We start from the raw sequence: 23,459 nt of genomic DNA on the forward strand, positions 1-23,459 counted from the left end.
ATTGGTAGCTAGGAAACGGAGTACGGAGTGGGAATCGAAAACAGCAGCTTCGTACTTGCCAATATTTCATTGAAGAAAATTTCTGCTTAGCCAATACTGGATGTCAGATTAACAGTTTGATAATTTAGCAACAGAAGTAGAATCAACAGAGGTGGTAGGGAGAGTGGTGGTGGAGCTGGGTGCAGACGTATGTGGAAGTTAACACTAGACTCATGGACAATGTCACACAGATATTGTACATGGATGGGAAATAGGTGGGAGCCAAGAATAGATCTTTGGGGAGAATGAGAAGGAATGACTGGGGATGAAAAGACATTGACAGATAGGTAAGGATAGAATAAGATCAAAGGAGACCTACCCAGCTCAATGACAATGGAAAATTGTTCAGGAGGAAGATATGGTCAACCAGCATGAAAAGGACATTGAGTTATGTGTAGCTTGGTCACTAGTCACATCAGATAAGGTTCTACACTTGAGGAAACTCTCCAATTTATGAAACCATGTTCTTCTTTCACAATAACTTTTCATGCTGCTCTTTTAATTCCAAGCCACACATTTTGTGCTTTCAAGTCCTAAAAACTTACAGACGTACAAGACTTGATACAGCTTTACAGATAAATTTCCTAAATGCTCATGATTTTGCTGTGTTAATTGTTGGTGCAAATACTTAGTCCAAACATATGTTAGTGTGAACGCATGATCAGTCCTTGAGCCAGTGTTACTGACAGTAGAACGTCAGGACGTTTTCCTGGTTTCCTCGGATTAGGAGGACAGGGGGACGCAGGTCCTGAGAAAGGGTCTCCAGCCATGCCAGGTACAGTGTGCTCGGGCATGTATTCTTTCTTGCGACAGGCATTGTACTGAAAAGAAAGAACCGCTTTATCACATTTCACTCAACAGAAACCCACCAATGTCAAATAATAAATATGTTCCTTTTGAGAATTCCAGGGCCTCAAGACAAAACTAATATCCTTGATGTATCTTAAATACACAATCTCACTATTGTCATTCATTCCTTCATCTTAAAAAACATTTTGAAGCATTGTTTTAAATTTAACACTTCAATTTGCAGGTGTATGACAAGAAAGGGAAGCAATCTTCTGTGATAAGATTCCCATGGGCTATTGAGAGAGAGTGGTAGATATCTCTTAAACAAGCCTTTGTTAAGCCTCTTTGGGTAAGATATCCTGATGCACATAGCGCAGACAATCGAAATAAAAATTTAGACAATTATAACCACAACTTGGGAAATACCAAGAGAAATATAAAATAGGAACAGACAGTGCCACTTTGTCACTTTGTTTTATTGACCAACTGAAAATTAAATCTAGTTAAAGTCAACTTTTCAATAACTATTTAAATGCGTATGTTTATATATATATATATATATATATACACACACACACATACATACACACACACACACACACACACACACACACACACAAATATGCTGTCATAACTTGAATTATTGAATTTCTATTCATAAAATTTTAATGCACTTTCTTGAGATTTTAAGGTGTATAACTATGAATGTATAAGGTTCATTATTATTTGAGAATGAGAGTTATAACTATCTTAAAAATTTAATTTTTAATGTTTTTAATGTTAATCAGATACTTTTAAATGACTGGCATCTATCTTGTAGCTATACATTATGAAAATAAATTAGGCATGCATTTTGAAATAAAATTCATTCATTTCACTAAATATCTAGCTCATTTCAACAATTTTTGTAAATGTAAGTGTTTGGTACACAAATCTGATGACTGGAGCATTGCAACATCCAGGGGCAAGGATAACAATGATCTGAACTGGAGATTACACACAATTTATACTTACACAACTACAAGCGCAGCATCACGGGAGTAATCCAACAAGATCTCGTTCAGTCGCACTTGTCGGAGTGACTGCAGGCAACACATTAACATGATCAAATTCTCACTCAACAATTTAACAATGTCCAAAGATGTGCAGGTCAGGTGATTTGGCCATGCTAAATTGCCCTTAGTGTTAGGTGCATTAGTCAGAGGGAACCAAGTCTGGGTGGGTTACTCTTCGGAGGGTCGGTGTGGACTGGTTGGGCCGAAGGGCCCGTTTCCACACTGGGGAGAATCTAACTGAATCTAAATTTTCATGTATTTTAATTATACAGCAACAATTTAACATATAATCCAGATCCATGAACATACACGATTTGGAGGTGCCAGTGTTGGACTGGAGTGTCCAAAGTTAAAAATCACACAACATAAGGTTATGGACCAACAGGTTCATTTGGAAGCACTAGCTTTTGGAGCGCTGCTCTTTCATCAGATGATTGTGGAGCATAAGATCGTAAGACACAGAATTTATAGTAAATGTTTATAGTGTGATGCAACACTGTGGGGTGGATTCATACTTGCAGAATTACATTTAATTTTGCTCAAAAACTGCATGAATCCATGTAAGATTCTGTAAACCCCTTTTTTTTTAAAGAAACAGAGTCAGTCTGAACATTGGGACAGAGATAGACAGACTGTAACCTTACACCTTCAATACCTTGTCTGGATCAACATGGCACCTATTGTCAAAGTTCACTTGAGAATGTAACTTTAAAAAAGTTCTGGGATTTACACAGATGACCATGTTGGTTTCAGTCTTCCATAAAAGATGAGAAACTTAAACAATTGAAGTCTTTTTCAATATATCATTTCAGATGCATCACACCGTAAACTTTTGCTGTAAATTCTGCGTCTTATGATCTTATACCCCACAACCACCCGATGAAGGAGCGGTGCTCTGAAAACTAGTGCTTCCAAATAAACCTGTTGGACTATAACCTGGTGTTGTGCGATTTTTAACCATGAACATACAGGTTGCATAAATAAAGCAAAATAGAAAAACATGAGTCATACACAATAGTACAATAAGCCCTGAAAGACGACTAATTTAGGTTTCCGCACTATTACCAGTCTAGTTACTATCAAACTGATCCTCAAGCCATTCTAGTTCACAATGAAATCTCCAACCAGATCTTTACATACTTTTATCTTGTTCTTCTTAATCTCTTCATCGGAGATCTTCCAAGGACAATCTTTCCTGAGCTCCTTAACAATAGCTTCATCCTTGAAGCCATCATTCAGTCTGTAGGGAGCAATCAGATCTTCAAATCTCTTTAAGCTGCAACAAAGGAAGGGGGTTGAAAGAATGGCTTATGAAATAAAAGACGTAAAACTAGAATCACTAGCAGAGTCTTATAAAGCTATCGCGTTTGTGCTGCAGTGTTCCTTACTGTTCAGGACGTGGGCTCGCGTTGATATCTGGCAGGATATGTACCTCATGGAAACCAAGGCGGAATTTGTTTAAGAGAGTAATCATCCTAAAACACAGAGACAATTATTAATCCAGTATCTTCATCTGCTAATGTTAAATTCATCGAGTTTTCTCTTTAATACTGACAATGAGACCTGAGTTGGGTGTGACTTCAGGGAACCAAAAGTTGAGTCAGTTTACTTGCCAGCACTAGTCTGTCTTCCTCACAGGTGGAGTATAAAACTAAACATTCATGCTATTTATTGTGAAAAATTAATTTGTACTGATTGGTTCCTTCTAGTTTCTGATTACTGTTTTTTGTTGCTAGCTAGGTATTTGTGAGAAAAAGCAAGAACTTTCTTTCTGAAAATTACTGGAAGGTAGTAGAGGCTAAGATTATTCACTGGTAGGAAACCCCTCAATATAATTACAGCAAATGTATGATTTGAAGTGCACAAATTTACATAAATTTTTTGACGTATAGATTGAAGAACAGACTTCAATAAATGGACATGTACAGAATGAACTTTACGCATCCTAGAGATTAGTGTTAGCTGGAACCTGCAGGACAAATGGGAGTTATTGCTAACAACCCACAATTGGGGCAGGCCCTGGAGTCAGTAGAGATTTAGAGACAGGGTAAGGCAGATACAGATAGGGCATGGGGATAATAACAACATAAGATTTCTTATTCCCCGAGTAGATGAAGACGGTGTTGAAATTTAACTTGTGACTCAGAATGGACATCTGTTTCTTATATTTGTAAAAAGCAAGATTAGAATTTGGCTAATGAGATGCATTAGGTATAAAAGTACTCAATTTTTCAGTATTCTTTAGAGTATTATTGTAGTCTAACTGGAGTGATGCATTGCTCAAATAAAACAATAGTAAACTTGTACTCAGTCTCCAGTGGTCAATTATAAGCAGTTGCCTCAATATAGCTAGAACATAAGAATATAGAAATAGAATCAGGCAAGTCAGCTCCTTGAGCTTGCTCTGCCTTTAATACAATCTAGCTGATCTCATCTCAAACTCAACTCCATGTTCCTGTTGTTCTCTACAACCCTTCAACCTATTACTAATTAAAATGTCTATCCTTAAAATCCCTCAATATCCCAGCACCTAACTCTGGAGTACGGAATTCCACATGTTCACAATCCTTTGAGAGAAGTAATTGTTTTCTCATCTGTATTTTAGGTCTGTTACCCCTTTCCCCAAAAGTACAACCTCTTGTCCTAGATTGCCTAACATGAGGAAACATCCTTTCGATGTCAACTCGGTCAATCTCTTCCTGCATCTTGTTAACCTAAAGCATAAACACACCTGTATTATGATGTGTGCAAAAATAAAGTCATGAGGACACTAAGATAGCAATTTTATTCAGAATGTATTCTTTCAGATACTTGCTAGTGTAATTGTTTTGGGTTTAATTTAATTTTTTTTTGTAATACAATTGGGTGATATGCCATTAGATGACTGTTTCATTTACATGGGGGTAAAGGCACCAATGTTATCATCTAGGCTATGAGGCTTGGAAAGCTAAAAGGATATATTTTGCACATGCATCATCACTAAGGAGCGTAATTCACATTATTTGAGCTCACTAGAGATTTAGAAGTTCTCATCTTTGCAGTAAGGAGACCGTCCATGTAAACTGGGACAGATGGATAGATATAGGAGCCTAAAACGAGGTGTCCACGAAGCATTATCAGCAAAGGCAAAAGAACTGTTTACCATTGCAGTCTGGAACATCAGGGGTATGGTCACATTATGGTTATGGTGTGGACAAACAATCCAGAGAATTGACTTCAAATTCCAACTTAACTCAATGAATTTAAAAAAATATACAACACATAACTATTACCAAAAATGATGACTTTCAAACTAATAAGCCATCTGGTTCACCAATGACGTTAGGGAAGGACATTTGCAATTCATAGAATCCCTACAGTGTGGAAGCAGGCCATTCAGCCCTTTGCCCCTCCAAAGACCATCCCACCCAGACCCACCTCCTTACTCTATCCGTATAATCCTGCATTTCCCAAGGCTAATCCACCAAGCCTGCACATCCGTGGACACTGTGGCAATTGAGCATGGTCATTCCCCTAACCTGCACATCTTTGGGCTGACAGAAGAAAGTGGAGCACTTGGAGGAAACCCACACAGACACAGAAGGAATGTGCAAGCTGCACACAGACAGACAGTCGCTGAGGCTGCAGGTGAACCCAGATCCTTTGCGCTATGAGGCAGCAGTGCTAACCACTGAGCTAGCGTGCCATGTCAATGTCGTCTATTTGTGTGCCCAAATCAGCAGCAATGTGACTACTCTTAACTGCCGTCTGAGATTGACTAGCAAGCCACTCAACTGTTACAAGTGCATCCCCAGAGTTAATTAGGCATGGATAACAAATTTAGGGTGGATAACAAATTTGATATCAAACCTACAGCTCAGCGAGCAAACCTACACCCTAAACCTCAACCTGAGCTACAAACCTTCACAAACCTTGCGATGGATAACAAATGCTGGTCTTGTCAATGACACCCATATCCATGATTCAATCATTGATCACCATAAAATTGAGCCATTAACCTTGTGAAAAAGTGACTGCACAATAATCATACAATTCAGAACTACCACAATGGGATGCTTGATAACAGACACATGAAAGCCCCCGCCTGATTCAGGTGTACTTACGCCTCCTTCTCCTTATCCATACGATTAATCTGACCTCCCACAAATACACGAACCTTGCAACTGCGCCACCTCTTCTTGCGAGTGAGCAAATATGGGATTAAAAGAGTGAGGCCTACAGTGTTGAAAACAAAAACAGATTAGTGCAATAGCAGTTGGCATGTTGGATTCCAATTCTGATCAGACCTGGAATAATGTCGCAGCTGCATCAGTCTCTCTCCCTTTCTTTCCTATCTGCTTCTAACTGCGCCCATGCTGTTTCAATGACAATATTCACTGTGCTGTACCTCTAAACAACAGGAAGGAAGATCAGATTTCTCTCACTCCTGAGGGGGCCAGTTCAGAGTACTAATGAAAGTGACTCTGAAGTGTCTGAGTGAGGAACAGGTATTCACCTACCTCCTGCCCATAGTCAGCGAATGACATAGAACTGGAGGTAGGCAGACAGAGGGAAGATGTAATTAATTAAATAGAGTAGACTTATACAAGAAAAGAGAAGACTGGAGAGATCAAACACAACCCACTCAGAAATGGTAAAGCCATATACCACACTGACCTAACATTCTCAATGGGAGATAGTGGGAACAACACAGAGACAGACTTAGACATAACTCTGATTCAGTGAGACAATTATGCAATACTTCAGGAAAATTCAGTTACTCAATCCACAAAAGAACTTTCATGACCTTGTCATGCAAGAGCAGAGAGGTTATGTTTGAGCAGCAGCACAGACATTTGCCTAGGCCACAGCTGGAGGACTGTGTGCAGTTCTGGTCACCACACTCTCAGAAGGATGCAGTTGCACTGGAGAGGGTGCAGAGAACATTCACCAGGATGTTGCAGGGACTGGACCAGCTTAGATATGAAGAGAGGCTGGATAAACTCAGGTTGTGTTCTTTCCCCCTCAGCCTTCTCTGGGCTAATGTTTTGAGGGCATAACATTATGAGGGGCATGGACAAGGTGAACAAAAAGCAACTGTTCCCTTTCGTTCAAGGATCATTAACAAAAGGGGGAAATTATCAGGTGAAGGTTGAGAGGGGGTTTGAGGAAAAATGTTTCCACCCAGAGGGTTTAGGGAAATCTGGAGAGTAGCTAAGGCAGGAAACCTCACAATCTTCAAGATTTGGGATTTACGAATGTCCAACTTACAAGCGCGCTTAAACAGGGGTATAAATTTTAATATTCCACATGAAAACATTTCCTGTATTTACAAATGGTTGCTTTATTTTATCTTGCACTGTGTTCCAACTTGCGTAGAAATCAACGTGGGAATGAAATTTGTTTCAACCTGGGGTTACCAGTACTAAGATCAACTAGAAATGTCATCACATTTGAAGCTATAGGTGAAATGCTGGGCAGTGGGACTAACGGAGATTTGGAGAAGTTTTATTTGGTGCAGACTCTCAAAGGGCGTCTTCTGTATTGTACAAGTCAGTGATTCATAGAATATCCCACAGCACTGTACAGGGTCAATGAATTATTGTATGAATTGTTATCACTATTGTAATGTTGGAATATTTGCAGTCAAATTGTGACAGTGAGCTCCCACATATAGCAATGACTTGGTGACAGGTTTGAGGATTAAATATTAGCCAGAATACCAGGAATAAGTCTCCTGTTCTTATTTGAAAGAGTTTCACAGCATTTCTTTTATGGTCACCTTAGAAAGCAATGATTTACCATTTCAACTGAAAGCTTTGCAGTCACAGTCATCCTGCAGTACTGTGTAATAGTGTCTAGAGTGGTTCTTGAACCAGTGAACCTATGACAATGCAACCACTCAGTCATGGCTGCCTTCTGATCACCAGTAGCAGCAAACAGCAAAGAACACAATCAGGAGAATGTCTGTCATAATGCTGACCTTTCACCTACTCCTCTTCTCCAAGTTCTAGGTACAATTTCCAATTAAGAACAGTTGATGGCAGATTAAAATGTGCAGCTATCTAATTTGGAGTAAACGAGCCATGTCGTAGGTGGAAATTTGTTGTAATGTTGTTTCTCACTAAAACTGATGGAATATTTATGATAAGTAAGAGGGAAACTTACTCAAAAACAATTAAATTTATTAAAACACAACTCACTGTCTGTCCTCTCCTCTGTTGTTCTTGCCCATCATTTTATGCCTTTTGATGTATCAGTGTGCCCCCTAACAACTGCCTACCTCAGGTGATGTATCGCTCTCACTTTTAGGCGATAATGCTGGCTGCGCTCTGAAACTGCACTCAGCAGTAGGATTGGAAAGCCCTAGCAAGCAGATGGTGTGTACTGTGCCAAACAGCATGGCCTGAGAATGGAGGAGGTTGGGGGGGGGGGGGGGGGGGGGGGGGGGGGGGGACGACTTCTCATCATTGAGTAGCCGGAAATTGAGAGCTGAAAGGCCAGCTTTTATACATATCTGATGTGTCCACTTGTCAGCTCCGGAAGCTTTTTAAAAGCCAGTCCTTCAGGTCAGTTTCAGTGACTATTGTTGCATCTTCCAAACTTCAGACATTCATGGACCCAATTTTTTTTTAATGGTTTACGCCCAGCCCTACCCCAGAAAACCAGATAGTCACCCAAAGGTCAGTTACAACAGTTCCTTCTGGCAGTAACTATCAGAGTACTTTGGGTTGAAAAATGGTAAAGTGAGATGCTGGAATCATTTTGGAGCCAATTGCAAGTTATCTCTGCATTAGGGAGGAAAGAGCAGGGCCACTTTGGAGGTTTAGATCTATAAATGTCAATACTGTTACCCTTATCAAAATTCTCGAGTTTAAAGCAGCACATAAATAGAAGCTAACATTTTCATCAGGCCCTGAAGCAAGGATGATTCTGCTGACATGCTGCCATTGATGTATCTGATGATTGATAATCTTAGCCCTCATCAAAATACATGTGACAAAGTCAAAATCGAGAGTGGTGCAAAACAGAACGCTGACTCACTATCGTCCATTTTATTGGGGGAGGCACTTGAGCAAGGACATGAAAGCATTAAGTGGGTGTGTGGAAAACATGCACAAAATTAACTCCAAAAACCAGGAATTTCAGTTATGAGGTTAGGATGGAGAAATTATAACTATTTTCCTTATAAGAAAGAAAGGAGAGGAGGTTTGCTAGAGATATTCAAAATCATGAGGAATCTGCATAGAGTAGATAGGGAGAATTTAGAATTAGCTCACCTTAAATACAAAGCTACCCAGATACAATTCTTAAGTGCAAATTTTTCAAAAAAATTAGAGAAATAAAGTAAATCAAAACTCCAGCATGAGAGATCATAGATAGAAATGTGAAAAATAAAGCAATAAGAAGTTCAGAATAACAGTCCTTCCAACCCATTCCATACCAGGCATAGGCACTGAAGCTGGAGTCAGACTCCATGCTGAGGTCAGGATATCACCAATGTCGCCCAAGAGCAGGAGGCAAGAACAAAGGAGGAGAAAAAAAACATGAAAAGGGAAAAAATAAATTTTTAAAAAACATTGCGGACACGCTCTGGCTGAAGAGGCAAACCCCACTGCCACCTTGGAGAAATATCCCACGTGAAAGGATTGAGAACAAATAATCACCAAAGGAAACAGTAAGGTGACGGGAGGAAAACATTTTCATGTAGTGAGTGAACAGGGTCTGGAATACACGGTGATCAGGCTTTGCAGAATTGCCAAGACACGAGGGCATAATGGACTCAGAGTGAATCAGTGACCTGTTTTACACTACATATAATTGTCAAGAGTCTTTTCTACTGAGTTTAATTTTGTCGACTTACTTACAATTTCAAGGGTTATTTGAAGTCTCATGGTAAAATTTGTTGTGTATGAGATACTGGAGTGAGAAGCAGCAGTGTATTCAGACTTGCGGATCAAGAAAGCAGATACAAGTGGGGTACTCAATCTTTGTCCTCTAGCCCATTGCAAAGAGACACCCGAAGGCTCCAACTGAGTGTGAAAACCTCTTGTTTTTTTTTTGAGTTTCACTTAATTGCTTGAAATCAGTTGATCTTTCTACTCTGCAAGGTTACTGATAAAATAGAATTCAGTTGCACCCATCTACAAAATAGTGATATTGAATAACATGCACATACCAGGCAGGAGAAAGTCTTCTAGACTCTACTGTTTTTCTGGGTTGCAAGTATGGATAACAAACTTTTGCCCCAAATATGAATTTACTATAACCGTGCACACATGGTGGAATGTGCAGAAAATATTAATGAACAAGTGACCAAAATCAATGTTACTGTTTACAGACTGCTAGAAATAATTAATGGAATATTTTCCTACAAATTAACAATATTGCATGAGGAAATTAAAATAAAATTTGTACCTTCTGCCTTGTTTAATAGTCAGAGTGAGATCAGCTATAGTGTGCTGTTATAGACCAGGCCAGACTCCCTCAAAATGTATTAAGATGATCGTCTAGACCCTAACTTTTCTAGTTGTTTTAGGCAGATGTAGGGTGGATATCCCAGGAGTGATGCAGCTGGTCAAACCACTTGGGTTTCATATAAACCAGAATTTATTTACACACCACCAAATTAAACACAAACAAAAGAAAATAGAACTGAGACTAACAAATATTTGAAAACTTGACTGACACAATATCCTCCGCAACTTAAAGAGCTGCTCAGATTTCCTGCAACATCCCATAAACACATCCCTTGGCAAAAGGTAAATTTAAACATGGCTTCTTACATGAGAGATGTGAGAAATGTGTGTGAGAGTGAGAGCGAGAGAGAGAATGTGTGTTGTGAGTGAGTGAGTGTGTGAGTGAGAGAGAGAGACATAAACATCAGTTGAATCAGGGAACCTTTTTACCCCAGCAGCTTTGAACAGACTGCTTGCTAAAACCAAACCAAACTAAACTAGAAAAATCTCTGAACTGGTAGAATAGGCCACTCCCCTTTCATTGTACAACTGTTTTAAAAAAAACCTGTTAGCCATTAGCAAGTTCCATCTCCCAGACAAACCGGAACCTCTGCCTTTTACAACCCGTCTTGAAAAAAAACCCAAGGACAACATAACCTTGTGTGGGATATGGTAAATTAATGTTACTTCTACAATTCTCAATTATGAGCTAAAAGCGTATGCAAGAAAGAAATGGACTGTAAGACAGACAGTTAAACTCAATATGCCTGTATAAACAATAGGTCTAAACATCTGTTTCCCACTTTTACAGAAACACAGGAACAAACCCCAATTAAAAAGGCTTAGTGATAAGATGCTGTGAAAAGGCAAGGATGAGGGCAAATGGCCTTGAGAACAGGAATGAGCATGTTTTTCACAGACAAGACTGGATAAGACGAGATAAGCAGGAGTACTGGGTACTGGTCTTAGGGAATTGGAGGATGTAAACAGGGGGGGAAAACAATGAAATAAGAAAAAAATATGTGGGAACCAAATTATATAAAAATCGAGTATTTGTTGAATTTAGTGTATTTTGTCCCTGCCTTGTGGACATCACACCCACTTACAAGTGTGAAATAAAGGGCACTTCTGATTCAGATCTTGTCTCGGACTGAAGTTATTGCAGTGAGTGAGCTTTGTTTCTCACAATTGAGCAACATCATCACAGTACACACAAATCAATACTGCATTCTATCAGTACAGCTGCTGATATTAGCCACTCATGCTGAAGATATTTTCTAATCAACTTGGTCAGAGATGTTACTACACACGAATGTATGTAAACCAGATGACAACAATGGGCATTTCATTTACCAGGACCTTTCTGCAATTGTTTTGGGAACTGCTTGACGAATCTTGAAAGGGGGACATGGAAGAGAAGGAGCAGTGAATAAGGGGCCTGGACACAAGAGAAACAGCATGACCTCAAACTTTTCTCCTTGCAGCAAGATCTGCTGCCTAACAAAACCCACGACAGCTAAGAAGATGGGATATTTTTCTGAAGGGAGGTATGTAAGGCCAAGTGACACCTTACCTTTATAAAATCATTGGAATAGAAATTTAGGGCTAATGCTGTGGGGACACAGGCTTAAATCCCACCACAGATTATTTGTAACCGGAATACAATCAATAAATCTGGAATTAAAATGGGTCTAATACTAATCATAAAACCATTGCCAATTGCTGTAAAAACCTGATTCACCAATGTTCTTCAGAGAAGGTAATGTCATCCTCAGCTGACCTGACCCCAGGCACACAGCAATGGGGTTTTCTCTTAATTCCCCTCTGAAATGGCCTAGCCAGCCATTCAGCTGTATCATCTGCTAAAGGAAATGAAACCAGGCAAACATCAGACAAAAGACCAGGCTGAAGCGTTCGCAGCATCCCCAGCCAGAAGTGCTTAGAGGATGATCCACCTCAGCCTCCGCCAAAAGTCCCCGGTATTACTGATGCCAGTCTTCAGCCAATTCGATTCACCCCATTTGATATCAAGAAACAGTTGGAGGCACTGGATACTGCAAAGGTTACGGGCCCTGACAACATTCCTGCTATTGCACTGAAGACTTGTGTTCCAGAACTTGCTGCTCCCCTAGCCAAGCTGTTCCAGTACAGTTACAACACTAGCATCTACTGAACAGTATGGAACATTACCCAGGTATGTCCTGTACACAAAATGCAGGAGAAACTTCTGCCTTTAGTCAACTTTGATCAATGAAGTGTTGAAAGATGACATCAACAGTGCTATCAAGCAGCACTTGCTGAACAGTAACCTGCTCAGTGATGTCCAGTTTGGGTTCTGCCAGGGCCACTCAGTTCCTGACCTCATTACAGCCTTGGTTCAAACATGGATGAAAGAGCTGAATTCCAGAGGGGAGGTGACAGTGACAGCTCTTGATAGCAGGACTGCATTGACTGAGTGTGGCAATCAAGGGCATCAATGGGAGCCATTGGGAATCAGGAAAATCTCTCCACTGACTGGAGTTATACCTGGCACATGTGAAAATGGTTGTGGTTGTTGGAGGCCACTCATCTCAGCTCCAGGACATGTCTGCAAGAGATCCTCAGGGTAATGTCCTAGGTGGGAAATAATTCTGGAACTCACTTCCTAACAGCACCGTGGGTGTACCTGTCCCTGTGGACTACAGCAGATAAAGGTAGCACTCACCAATACATTCTCAAGGGCAATCAGGAATGGGCAATAAATGCTGGTCAAGCCAGCAACACCTATGTCTCATGAATAAAAAAAATATAATCCCAGAGTGGTACACTCACTTCTGTCAATGAGAAGAGGAGTTGGCTGTAGTTAACGTACTGTAGTTTATGAATTTCCCAACTGGAATAAACAATTTATCTCATTACATTTTAAATAGTGTAGTTATAAAGGGTGACAAAGGAAAATCTGCAACTCCTCCTTCTAGCTGTTACTCGTGAACAATTCAGAATGTTACCTCCGTCATCAAACAGCCAATAGATGTCAATGGTCTTTTTGCCTTGCTCCGACTGGAAAATGGTACTGGTCTGCTGAGCAACGACTGTACTGGAGTCCACTAAAGCAAAAAATAATGATGGCTTTTCTTTAAAACTGATCAGCATAGACAAGCAGCAGAACCATCATTTAGTACAATCTTAAATATTCCGCAGTGAACTGCCAGTATCTGGTCATAACTTCCCATTGCAGATGGTTTCAGTAATATTGTTTCATTGCACGTTTCTCCATTCCTCTCTTGAAGGGATGATATTCTGCAAATAGCTGAGATTGTACCAGACATCCTGATTTGGGGGAATGTGAGGTCACAGACCAATTGGGTGAAATGTAATATCAGCACTGGTGTAGGAAGCTGATGAGAGTTGTTTTGCTCTGGGAGGACTGATGCTCCAAAGTGATCAGGCACCTACCTGAGCAGTTTCAGGTCAAGTCCAGCCCCAGGATAGGATGAAAACGCCACCTTCGCTAGCTGCTGGCCAATCAGTTTCTGGTAGAGGCCAAGGCACAGAGATAAATCTTCTACTTTCTGGTCTTGTGGAGTGGAGGTTATGGGCAGAGAGAGGTCAGAGGATCACAGGCAAGGTCATGGCCATTTCCACCCCTCCCCCTTCAAATGTAGCAAATGGAGGCACCTCAACCCCACAACAACAGGCAGGTTGCCCTGGTTCCCCAGTTGGACATCCCTCCCTTGTTTCACATGTCGGGAAGCAAATGCTTGTACTCACTGGCAAGTCAGGGCCCTTCATTGGCCACTAATTCACCAATCAAGTCTGTGGCCTCTCTCACCCAGAAAGGGGGCCAGTGTCTCTCCAGCAGGGGCAAGGACAAAATCCTAGCTCCTGACCAGAGTGCAGTGGACCCCCCAACTCCTCGTGATTTCGGCTATTGTGCCTTGATGTAGCCCAATGCCCCAAGCTCCGGTCTCGAGAGCCAATTATTCTCCTTTTCTGCCACTTTCCGCACCATCACCACAGCCAAGTGTTTTTATTCATAAACTTGGAGGAAGGAAGGGCCGATGCATACAGTGTAGGACAGATCCACCAAGGTTAGAGAAAAGAAGGAGCAGAGAAGTAAAATTTGGCAGTACTAACATGTGTGTATCTGTAGAGTCTATAAGGAAAGAAAGCAAGGTGATCGAACGATAACATTGTAATCTATGAAAGATATTTCAGAGCCTGAGGATAGCACATTAAGCCTTGATTTTAATAGTAGCGAACATACAAGAATGAAATAATAAAGACAGTATATTTTCATCTTATAACAGAAAAATTCAGAGAAGCATCAACCCTTAGCAGTATTGAGAAACATGATATGTGATCATTCAAGACTTCAAATTCCATTTTCATTCCATCTATTATTAGTTTCTTTTTTAAAAAACTATAAATTCAATAATGTAAATAAAAGATAATCAACAAATAGTGGGCATAAGTAGGGAAATGGTCCTTCATGCACAATTAAAGAAACTCTCAAATACAGGCGCCCTGCAGTGACAGTGACTGTTGAAGGTTATCATAAAACAGTTGGAATATTGAATGAAGAATGCAATCAGAAATTTCAAAATGGATTGGAATTAGGATTGATGGAACTGAGGAAAGGAAGGATCAAGCCAGAGGCAGAAGAAGAGAATCAAAAATTCACATGGGCAAATAAAGAAAGCACCCGTCAGTCAGTCAGAGACCGAATGGAGAGAACTGGGAGAGGTCCTAGAGGAGTAGAATGATAAAAGGGAGAAATATGGAGTGGAGAGGTAGAACAGAGATAACACAGACCAAAAGGAGCAAGAAAGTGAAAACCCGCGATCTAAGAGTAACCACGATACAGGAAGGGGAGACAAAGACGGATAGATAAAATGTGATGCAGGTCTTTGGTGAGATCATACTTCCACGTACAGTTTGAGTTTCCATTCTGATAGGAGGACATACCGGCCTTCGAGAGGGTGGCATTATGCCTGGGATGAAAGAGTTGCCTTGTGAGGTGGGATTGAATAAAATAACCCTATCATTTGTGCAATTGAGCAAAAATGGGAGGTGATCTCACTGAGACATTCAAAATGACCAGAAGGCTCTGGAGGTTAGATGTTGACAGGTTACAGCTCCTGGGTACCAGGTTAAGCAATAAATTATTTAGCAATGAGATGAGGAGCTATTTCTGCTCATAGAAAGTTGTGAATATTTGGAATTCTCTCTCCCATAGAATTGTGGATGCTCAACCACAGAGTACATTCAAGGCTGAGATTAATATCAGTTTGGGTGGGATACATGGATCACATGGGAAAGTTTACTCAGGCTGATGCTTCAACATTATTTTACAGAATGGTGAAGCAAGCTCAAGGCCATATGATTTACTTTGGATCCAACTTCTTATGCTTCATCACACAGAGGCCATACTGTGTTTATTGCTGAGAAATTAATGAAATTGACAGCATCACAACCCACACGTACTAGCTTTTGGGCCCAGAGTATATTATTGGAGTTTAAATATCTGCCCCATACTCACCGTGTGCTTGCATCATTCTCGAAATATCGAAGCCCTGCTTCATTCTCATCACACATACACCATAATTCAAGTCAAAAGAGTCACTACAATTCAAATACAAATGTTAACTATTGCACCAGACATTAATTCAAATTACCAACACAGAATCCTATCACTTTGTTAACTATTGGTGGTGCAGAACCTTTAAGCAGAGACATTTGATTGTATCCCTTGTTAAACAGATCGATTTTCACATGTTGATCTAGGCACAAAATAACTTCGAGAGTTATAAGGATTTTATTGAAAATCTATAAACCACAAACATCAGTTTCCACCTTTCCCTGTACAGAGGCCACTGAAGAAGAATCCAGCTCCCCCTACATGAGCAGATACTGTCTTAAAAATGGTGATGTTAGTTTTGTCCTGCTGATAGTCGTGTTAAGTGACAAGAGACAATGGTGTGTATGTCTCATATTCTCCAGCAAGCATTTACCACAATTCAGCATTCGATGTTAGACTTACATCCTCCTACAATAAGTGGTTAGCAAAGATCTAAATTTCAGTTCATGTCCAATCTGTAATCTAGCCTGGAAAACCAAAAATATAACAACCTACATACCAGAATGTGACTAAACTCACAAAAACACTACAATACGTAGAAAATATCTTGAGACAAACTCTCATCGTCCACATTATTTAAAATCTCACATTACCTCTCCTTTTAAAGTGATTTGCTTTTTGCACAATAATTGATATAGTAATTAGATACTCACTAGATAATACCAATGTAGTTATCCACAATCTGTGGCTGATCAGATTGCCAGTTGCTTTTAAATCCCATCATAAGCACGTTGGGCTTCATCCTCCCAAGACCTACAGCCTATTAAACATGTAATATGATTCCTTTTAATATATATCAACAATTTTACATGGTGGCTCGGAGGGGTGGGGGTGGGGGGGTGGTGGAGATCAGGAGTTAATTTAAACAAAGAGAACACAACGTCCTGTGGCAATCGTGGTGTCAATACTCTCAGGAAGGAATGGGTAAAACTCATATGTGTACACATGCAGTTAAATGCACAAACATGGAAGCTTGACTTTTCATTAGCAGTTTGACACAACTTGCATCGACTTGCCAAGCCATTACAGAAAGCAGTTATGAATCAAATCACACCGTTGCAGGTCTGGAGTCACATGAAGACCAGGCTGGGCAAAGTTGACATCTCAAAAGGACATGACTAAACCAGATGGGTTTTTATGATAATCCAAACATTTTGCAGTGACCATTACTGAGACTAGGTTTTAATTCCAGATCAATTAATTAATTAAATCTAAATTCCACAAGCTGCCATGGCAGGATTTGAACTTCTGTCGCCAGAGTATTAGCCTCCAGTTTACTCATTCAGAAACACCATCACTGCGTCATTGACCAAATGCTAGCTGACTCGTGATTCTCAAGTTGCGTGAAGGAATAAAATTGTTGCTGTCAGAGATACTCTACTTTTCCACAGAAGGCGCCATTGTAACCTTCACATAAACAAGATACAAAAACTTTTTTTCCCAATTCATTCCCAGGATATGGGCACCTCTGGCTAGGCCAGCATTTATTACCCATCCCTAATGGCCCAGACAATTGCTGTGGATCAGGAGTTACATGTAGTCCCAACCAGATAAGGATGGCAGTTTCCTTCCCTAAAGGACATTAGTGAACCAGACGGGTTTTTCCTGACAATCACCAAAGGATTCATGGTCATCTTTTTACCCTTAATTCCAGAATTATTGTTGTGGTTCTGTTCGCCGAGCTGAAAGTTTTTGTTGCAAACGTTTCGTCCCCTGGCTAGGAGACATCATCAGTGCTGTGGAGCCTCCTGCGAAGCGCTTCTTTGATGTTTCTTCCGGTATTTATAGTGGTCTGTCCTTGCTGCTTCCGGGTGTCAGTTTCAGCTGTCCGCTGTAGTGGTTGGTATGTTGGGTCCAGGTCGATGTGTTTGTTGATGGAGTTTGTGGATGAATGCCATGCCTCTAGGAATTCCCTGGCTGTTCTCTGTCTGGCTTGCTCTATGATAGTGGTGTTTTCCCAGTCGAATTCATGTTGCTTGTTGTCTGAGTGTGTGGCTACTAGGGATAGCTGGTCGTGTCGTTTCGTGGCTAGTTGATGTTCATGTATGCGGATTGTTAGCTGTCTTCCTGTCTGTTCCTATATAGTGTTTAGTGCAGTCCTTGCATGGTATTTTGTAAACTACATTAGTTTTGCTCATGTTGGGTATTGGCTCCTTTGTTCTAGTAAGTTGTTGTCTGAGCGTGACTGTTGGTTTGTGTGCCGTTATGAGTCCTAAGGGTCGCAGTAGTCTGGCTGTCAGTTCTGAAACGCTCCTGATGTATGGTAGTGTGGCTAGTCCTTTTGGTTGTGGCATGTCCTCGTTCCGTGGTCTATCTCTTAGGCATCTGTTGATAAAGTTGCGCGGGTATCCGTTTTTATATACAATTATACAATTAAACAGCTGCATCATTCTGCAGTTTGCAATGGCAAGGTATGTACAGAGTGCAGAATAGTGTTGTTGACTTCCTTTTTCCTCAGCCTTCGGTCACATTCTGCCATTTGCCAACTGAAGAATGTTTCAGAACTCCACTGAGAGTCCCGTGTAATAGCTTGGGAATGTAGCAAAGCATTAAGGTGGGGGACCATCATGCAGCAGGTGAAGTATCATCATTGAGTCTTATCTCCACTTTACAAGTGCTTTTAACTTAATTATTTATTTTTAATTTATTATTACTTTGTTGACTGGATGTGGAACTCTTGTCCCTCTCTTGGGATGAGGTCCCTATCTCAGGAGCCTGGTCATCACTGCTGGGACTACATCCAGTGCCTGTGAAGAGGAGACAGGATCTGGATGCAAAACAAGTACTGGAGCTCCTAAAGGGGCCAGAGCAAGATGCCAAGAGATGGGGCCAAAGTTCTAAAGTTCAGATGGAAGACAGACTTTGGTGTTTTTTTATTTGGGCAGTGAGAGGTGGGGGAGCTGCTGGTACCACTCCATCTTGGAGTGGATTGGTTTTCCTGGGGTTATACGGGGGTACCTGTGATTGGCACAGGAGACCTGTGGGGAAGGCATGTGCCCATTATGGCTCAAAGCAAAGCAGGCAAACATACCAGGCAGTGCCTGTCCCTGACCTCTGCCAGCCTGAAAACTGAAGCTGGGCAGGAAGAGACCCTCTTGGGTGATTTAATAGGTTCCACTGGGACAAGAGCACGTGCATCAACTGTAAAACCATGGCGAGGTCAGAATTTTATGGGAACTCGTGAGACCCAACTGTTCTTTCTTAACTATGTCTCTTCCTTGCTCATTAAATACCTATACGCCAGGCACTCTGGCTTTCTGTTTAGATTTGCTCTTGAAAGGAATCATTTTGATCTTTATCCCATTCCCCACATGCTCTGCGCTTTTCAAGGGTTCGCCTCCCACATGTACCTGCATTAGCATTTGTGTTCCACTCCGTAAATCATCTGCAGCCACGTCTGCATAAAAGGACTTGATCTTCCTCTTTGTCAGCCACTCGGTGTGTCCATCTGAGGTTACTCCAGTTGCCTTTCCTTTATGTGAACCCTTCAGTTCAACAGAGGGCACCATAATTAGATATGAAACATGTTGCTACTGGGCGTATTAATCCTTTGCAGTTCCAATGACTCAGCAGATTAAATAAAGCAAGTCTGGTGTATAAGTGAGTTTCCCAGGTTACACAAACATATTGAAACAGCTCAGAAAGGTTTCGCACATTTAGGGATCTGCAAACAGTTTCATTTCGACTCCACTTTTTTTTTTAAATCAAACTGCTTGGGCATATTTGTGAGACACCTCCTTGACAGATAAGTTTTGAATCCAGACCTGCTGGCCCAGAAGTAGGGACACTACTAACACAAGAGCCCCACAATTGACCACCTGCCCAGATATGAATGAAAGGGGGTGTGGTTAGTAAATTTGCAGATGATGTAAACATCGCCACTGCTGAAAATAGCATGGAGGTAGCTTTAGACTGTAGGACAATGTCGACTCGCTGGTCAGAATGACAGAATAGTGGCAAGTAGTTTCTGACCCTGGAAAGTGACAGGTGATGTATTATGGGAGGGTTAACCAGGCAAGGGAGAATGGTAGGACCCTCAGAAATACAGGACCAAAGGGATCATGGTACGCACGTCTTACTGACCTGTGAAGGCAGCAGGACAAGGAGACATGGTGGCTAAGCAGGAAATATGGGATACTTGCCTTTATGAGTTGCGGTGTTGAATATAATAGCAAGGAAGTTAAAAAAAATGTTAGACCACAACTGGTGTATCATGTGCAGTTCTTGTTGCCCCATTCAATGAAGTATAATCTTGCACTTGACAGGGTGCAGAGGAGGTTCACCAGGATATAGCCTAGGCTGGAATATTTCAGCTACGAAGGAGGACAAGTTAGGTTGGGACTGTTTGTCCTGGAGCATGGAAGGCTGAGATGGGATCTGGTGAGAGCGTACAAATGATGAGTATCATCGATAACCAGGACTATTGATTGAAGCTAAGGAACAGGAGTTGATTTGAAGAAAAAATATTCACCAGAAGTAGGTGGGGATCTGCAACTTGCTGCCTGAAAGAGAGGTAAGTGTGGGAATCCTCAGAATATTTCAGACGTATTGCTGTGAACAGTGGAATGCCATAGGCTGCAAGGCAAGTGCAGGAAAGTGGGACTAGTGTAGGTAGGTGCTCAATAATGGGCACAGACATGATGGGCCTGTTAAAGTGATGTAAAACTCTGCAAACCAATGAGAGATTTCAAACCCATGTGCCCTAGAACACTGGCCTGGCATTCTGGATCATGAGGCAAGTAACATTACCGCTACCCGCAGCCTCCAAAAACACAGTCACTCAATGTGTGGCTTGAATCCATAGTCAGACAGAGAGAGACACACTGACAGAGAGAGGCAGCCAGAGAGACCAGGACAGGGGGGGGGGGGGGGGGGGGGGGGGGGGGGGAGAGATGGGGGTGGGGAGGGGGAAGAGACACACTCACACACAGACACAGAGAGAGAGACACACACACAGAGGAGGAGGAGGAGGCGGAGGAGAGAGGCAGAGGCAGACAGAGACACAGACAAAGACAGAAAGGGGGGAGAGAGAGAGAGTGCGAGAGAGAGAGAGAGAGAGAGAGAGAGCGAGCGAGCGAGAGAGAGTGCGAGAGAGAGACAGGCAGAGAAAGCGAGAGAGAGAGACAGACAGACACCGACTGACACAGGGAGAGACAGACAGAAGAGACAGACGGGCGGGGGTGATGACAGAGAGGGGGAAACAGAGACAGATAGAGAGAGAGGCAGAGAGAAACAGACAACAGAGAGAGAGAGAGAGAGCGAGAGCGCGTGCGAGGGGGAGGGACAGAGCGCGAGGGGGAGACAGAGACAGAGCGAGGGAGGGAAAGAGAGGCAGACAGATAGGAGAGATAGAGAGAGAGAGAGACAGAGGGAGAGAGAGACAGACAGACAGAGGGAGAGGGAGAGAGAGAGAGAGAGAGACAGAGAGAAAGAGAGTCGCAGAAAAACAGAGGGAGAGAAAGAGAGAGAGAGAGAGAGAGACACACACACACACACACACACACACACAGAGACAGTGAGACTGACAGTCTGATATCAAGTGGAAATTTCCCATTTGCCATCAGTTTAGATCTCGCAGAAATTCCAGACACCCTATCCCAACCATATCCTCTCATCCCTCCTCCCTCCAGATGAGTCCATTTCACATTCACTGCCAGCAATCTGTAAAGCAGTGTTAACTAGAATTTAAAACCTCCCAAAAAAAACCAATCTCCTAGTTTGGACAATCCATAACTCACATAGAAGCTGCACAGGGCAAGAGCAGCTGAAAACTGCACAAACAATTACATGTTTATCAGAAGAAAATACCATTTAAGATCAGCCATTGTTTTCAAATTCTGTGCATGCATGTATCTATTACAGATATTTTTAAAAGCATAATAAATTATGAAGAAAGCGTGCAGAAAAGTGCATAGAAGATGATAAAATGCCCAAAAATAGCTTTTCTTAAAAAAAAAGCAAGGTCACTGCTTCAGATATTTCTGGAAAATTAACTCCAAATCTAAAGTTTCAATCACACTCACAATCAGCACATTCCCGCACACCATCAGACTGTGGTTTTTGGTGACAGTCCCCACAAAATCTACCAGTGCTGGACGGAAGTTGGGAGGACCAGTAAGAACCAAGCACTGAGGCCTGGAAAATAAAGTAAAGATTTGTGTTAAGAGAAACAGCATTGTCTAACTGTGGCATTGTCAAGCTTAGAAAGGTGGGGTCGATCGGCCTAAAATAATGGACATGAACTAATACTTGTCAATGGATACACAACAAATTTAAAACAGTCATATTCAACAAAAGACTGTAGGATGTCGAACAGGATTATGACAAATGCTACAGCATTAAACAAATTAGAGTAATAGTTTACGATTAGATAATATGTCAGCAGCCATTTTATTTGAATTCGATAATGTCAAACATTAATTGTACCCTGCCTCCATTACAATATTTTCAAAATTAATCAACAAACGATAAAGACTTTTTTAAAAAACTGTACCGAGGATTGTTCTTCACAGTTGCTTAGTGTCTAGGAGATTAAACTTTCATTTGTTATTACCTCAGGATACTGCTGGGATCTACTAATGACCATGATGATCTAATATACCAAATGATGGCTAGGAGTGAGATATATGAACGACTTTGTCTGTGTACAGAAATAAATATACTCAACCGATTCACCAGAAAAGACCAGGGTTTGAAGCTACGACAATACATTTGAACTTTAATTTGGGGTAGCAGTCAAACTCAAGAGGCAGAACCTTCTATGCTTTCAACAATTTAATATTGTCATATAAATAAATTGGTTACTCTCTTGTAAAGAATAAATGATTCTTGAATGAAAGTTGAGCACTGTGGCCACTTGTTGTAAATTGCTTGGTTACCCATAATTACCTGTAATTTTTAATGTGATCTTCCACTTCATTAAGTCCCACAGAATAGGACAAGGCCATATTATAGGAACCAGCTTGAACAGACGACCCCCAATTTACAGCTAAAAGGGGAAAATATTGACATTCAGAATCACGTACATTATTTATTTGAACATTTCTGCATCACACTAGGGATTGAATTCCTCGGTTTACAAAAACAAAAATACTGTCAATCATTTGGAGCTATTGCAGTTAAAATGGCACTGCACATCACATTTAATCACACACTAAAATAAATACTTAAACAGAATTCACCACCGGCTCAGGAACTGCAATGAGTATATCATTCAGATGGTAAGTAAAAAACTTGTGTATAATCATTGTGGTTCATTGTACATCTCAAACATTTTCTCAAAGGGTTCTGAAGTGAATTGCAAAATACATTAAAAAACAATGGACATTCTGGAAACAGAACGAAAATACAGCCTTTCTCCATTGAACATACTGCACTATGAAGTGACTCAATCCAGTAACATTCACAAAAAGTATTCAGCGACAAGTGTAAAGCTTGAGGGGGTCTCAAAGTTACCAGTCCCATTGTAAAGGAAGGTTGAAAAGCCTCAGACAATGGCCTTTATATGCAGGCAAACCG

At 41.1% G+C, this 23,459-nt stretch overlaps 1 protein-coding gene across 1 annotated transcript in view; it reads right to left on the bottom strand.

Annotated features, from left to right (window-relative positions):
* Nucleotides 1-647: 647 nt before the first annotated feature.
* slc12a3 (solute carrier family 12 member 3) overlaps nucleotides 648-23,459 on the bottom strand; it is a 65,137-nt gene continuing 42,325 nt past the window's right edge. The window contains exons 15-25 of the mRNA XM_060837775.1: nucleotides 22,830-22,929; nucleotides 21,965-22,076; nucleotides 19,292-19,426; nucleotides 16,595-16,701; nucleotides 15,843-15,925; nucleotides 13,309-13,407; nucleotides 5,987-6,098; nucleotides 3,272-3,358; nucleotides 3,024-3,159; nucleotides 1,843-1,910; nucleotides 648-860 (exon numbers count right to left, since the gene is read on the bottom strand). Coding sequence (XP_060693758.1) covers nucleotides 719-860; nucleotides 1,843-1,910; nucleotides 3,024-3,159; nucleotides 3,272-3,358; nucleotides 5,987-6,098; nucleotides 13,309-13,407; nucleotides 15,843-15,925; nucleotides 16,595-16,701; nucleotides 19,292-19,426; nucleotides 21,965-22,076; nucleotides 22,830-22,929 — 1,181 coding nt within the window. The 3' untranslated portion in view covers nucleotides 648-718. The remainder of the gene's footprint in view (nucleotides 861-1,842; nucleotides 1,911-3,023; nucleotides 3,160-3,271; nucleotides 3,359-5,986; nucleotides 6,099-13,308; nucleotides 13,408-15,842; nucleotides 15,926-16,594; nucleotides 16,702-19,291; nucleotides 19,427-21,964; nucleotides 22,077-22,829; nucleotides 22,930-23,459) is intronic.

This window comes from Hemiscyllium ocellatum, chromosome 17 (genome assembly GCF_020745735.1).
Source record: "Hemiscyllium ocellatum isolate sHemOce1 chromosome 17, sHemOce1.pat.X.cur, whole genome shotgun sequence".
In the NCBI taxonomy this organism is placed as follows: Eukaryota; Metazoa; Chordata; class Chondrichthyes; order Orectolobiformes; family Hemiscylliidae; genus Hemiscyllium; species Hemiscyllium ocellatum.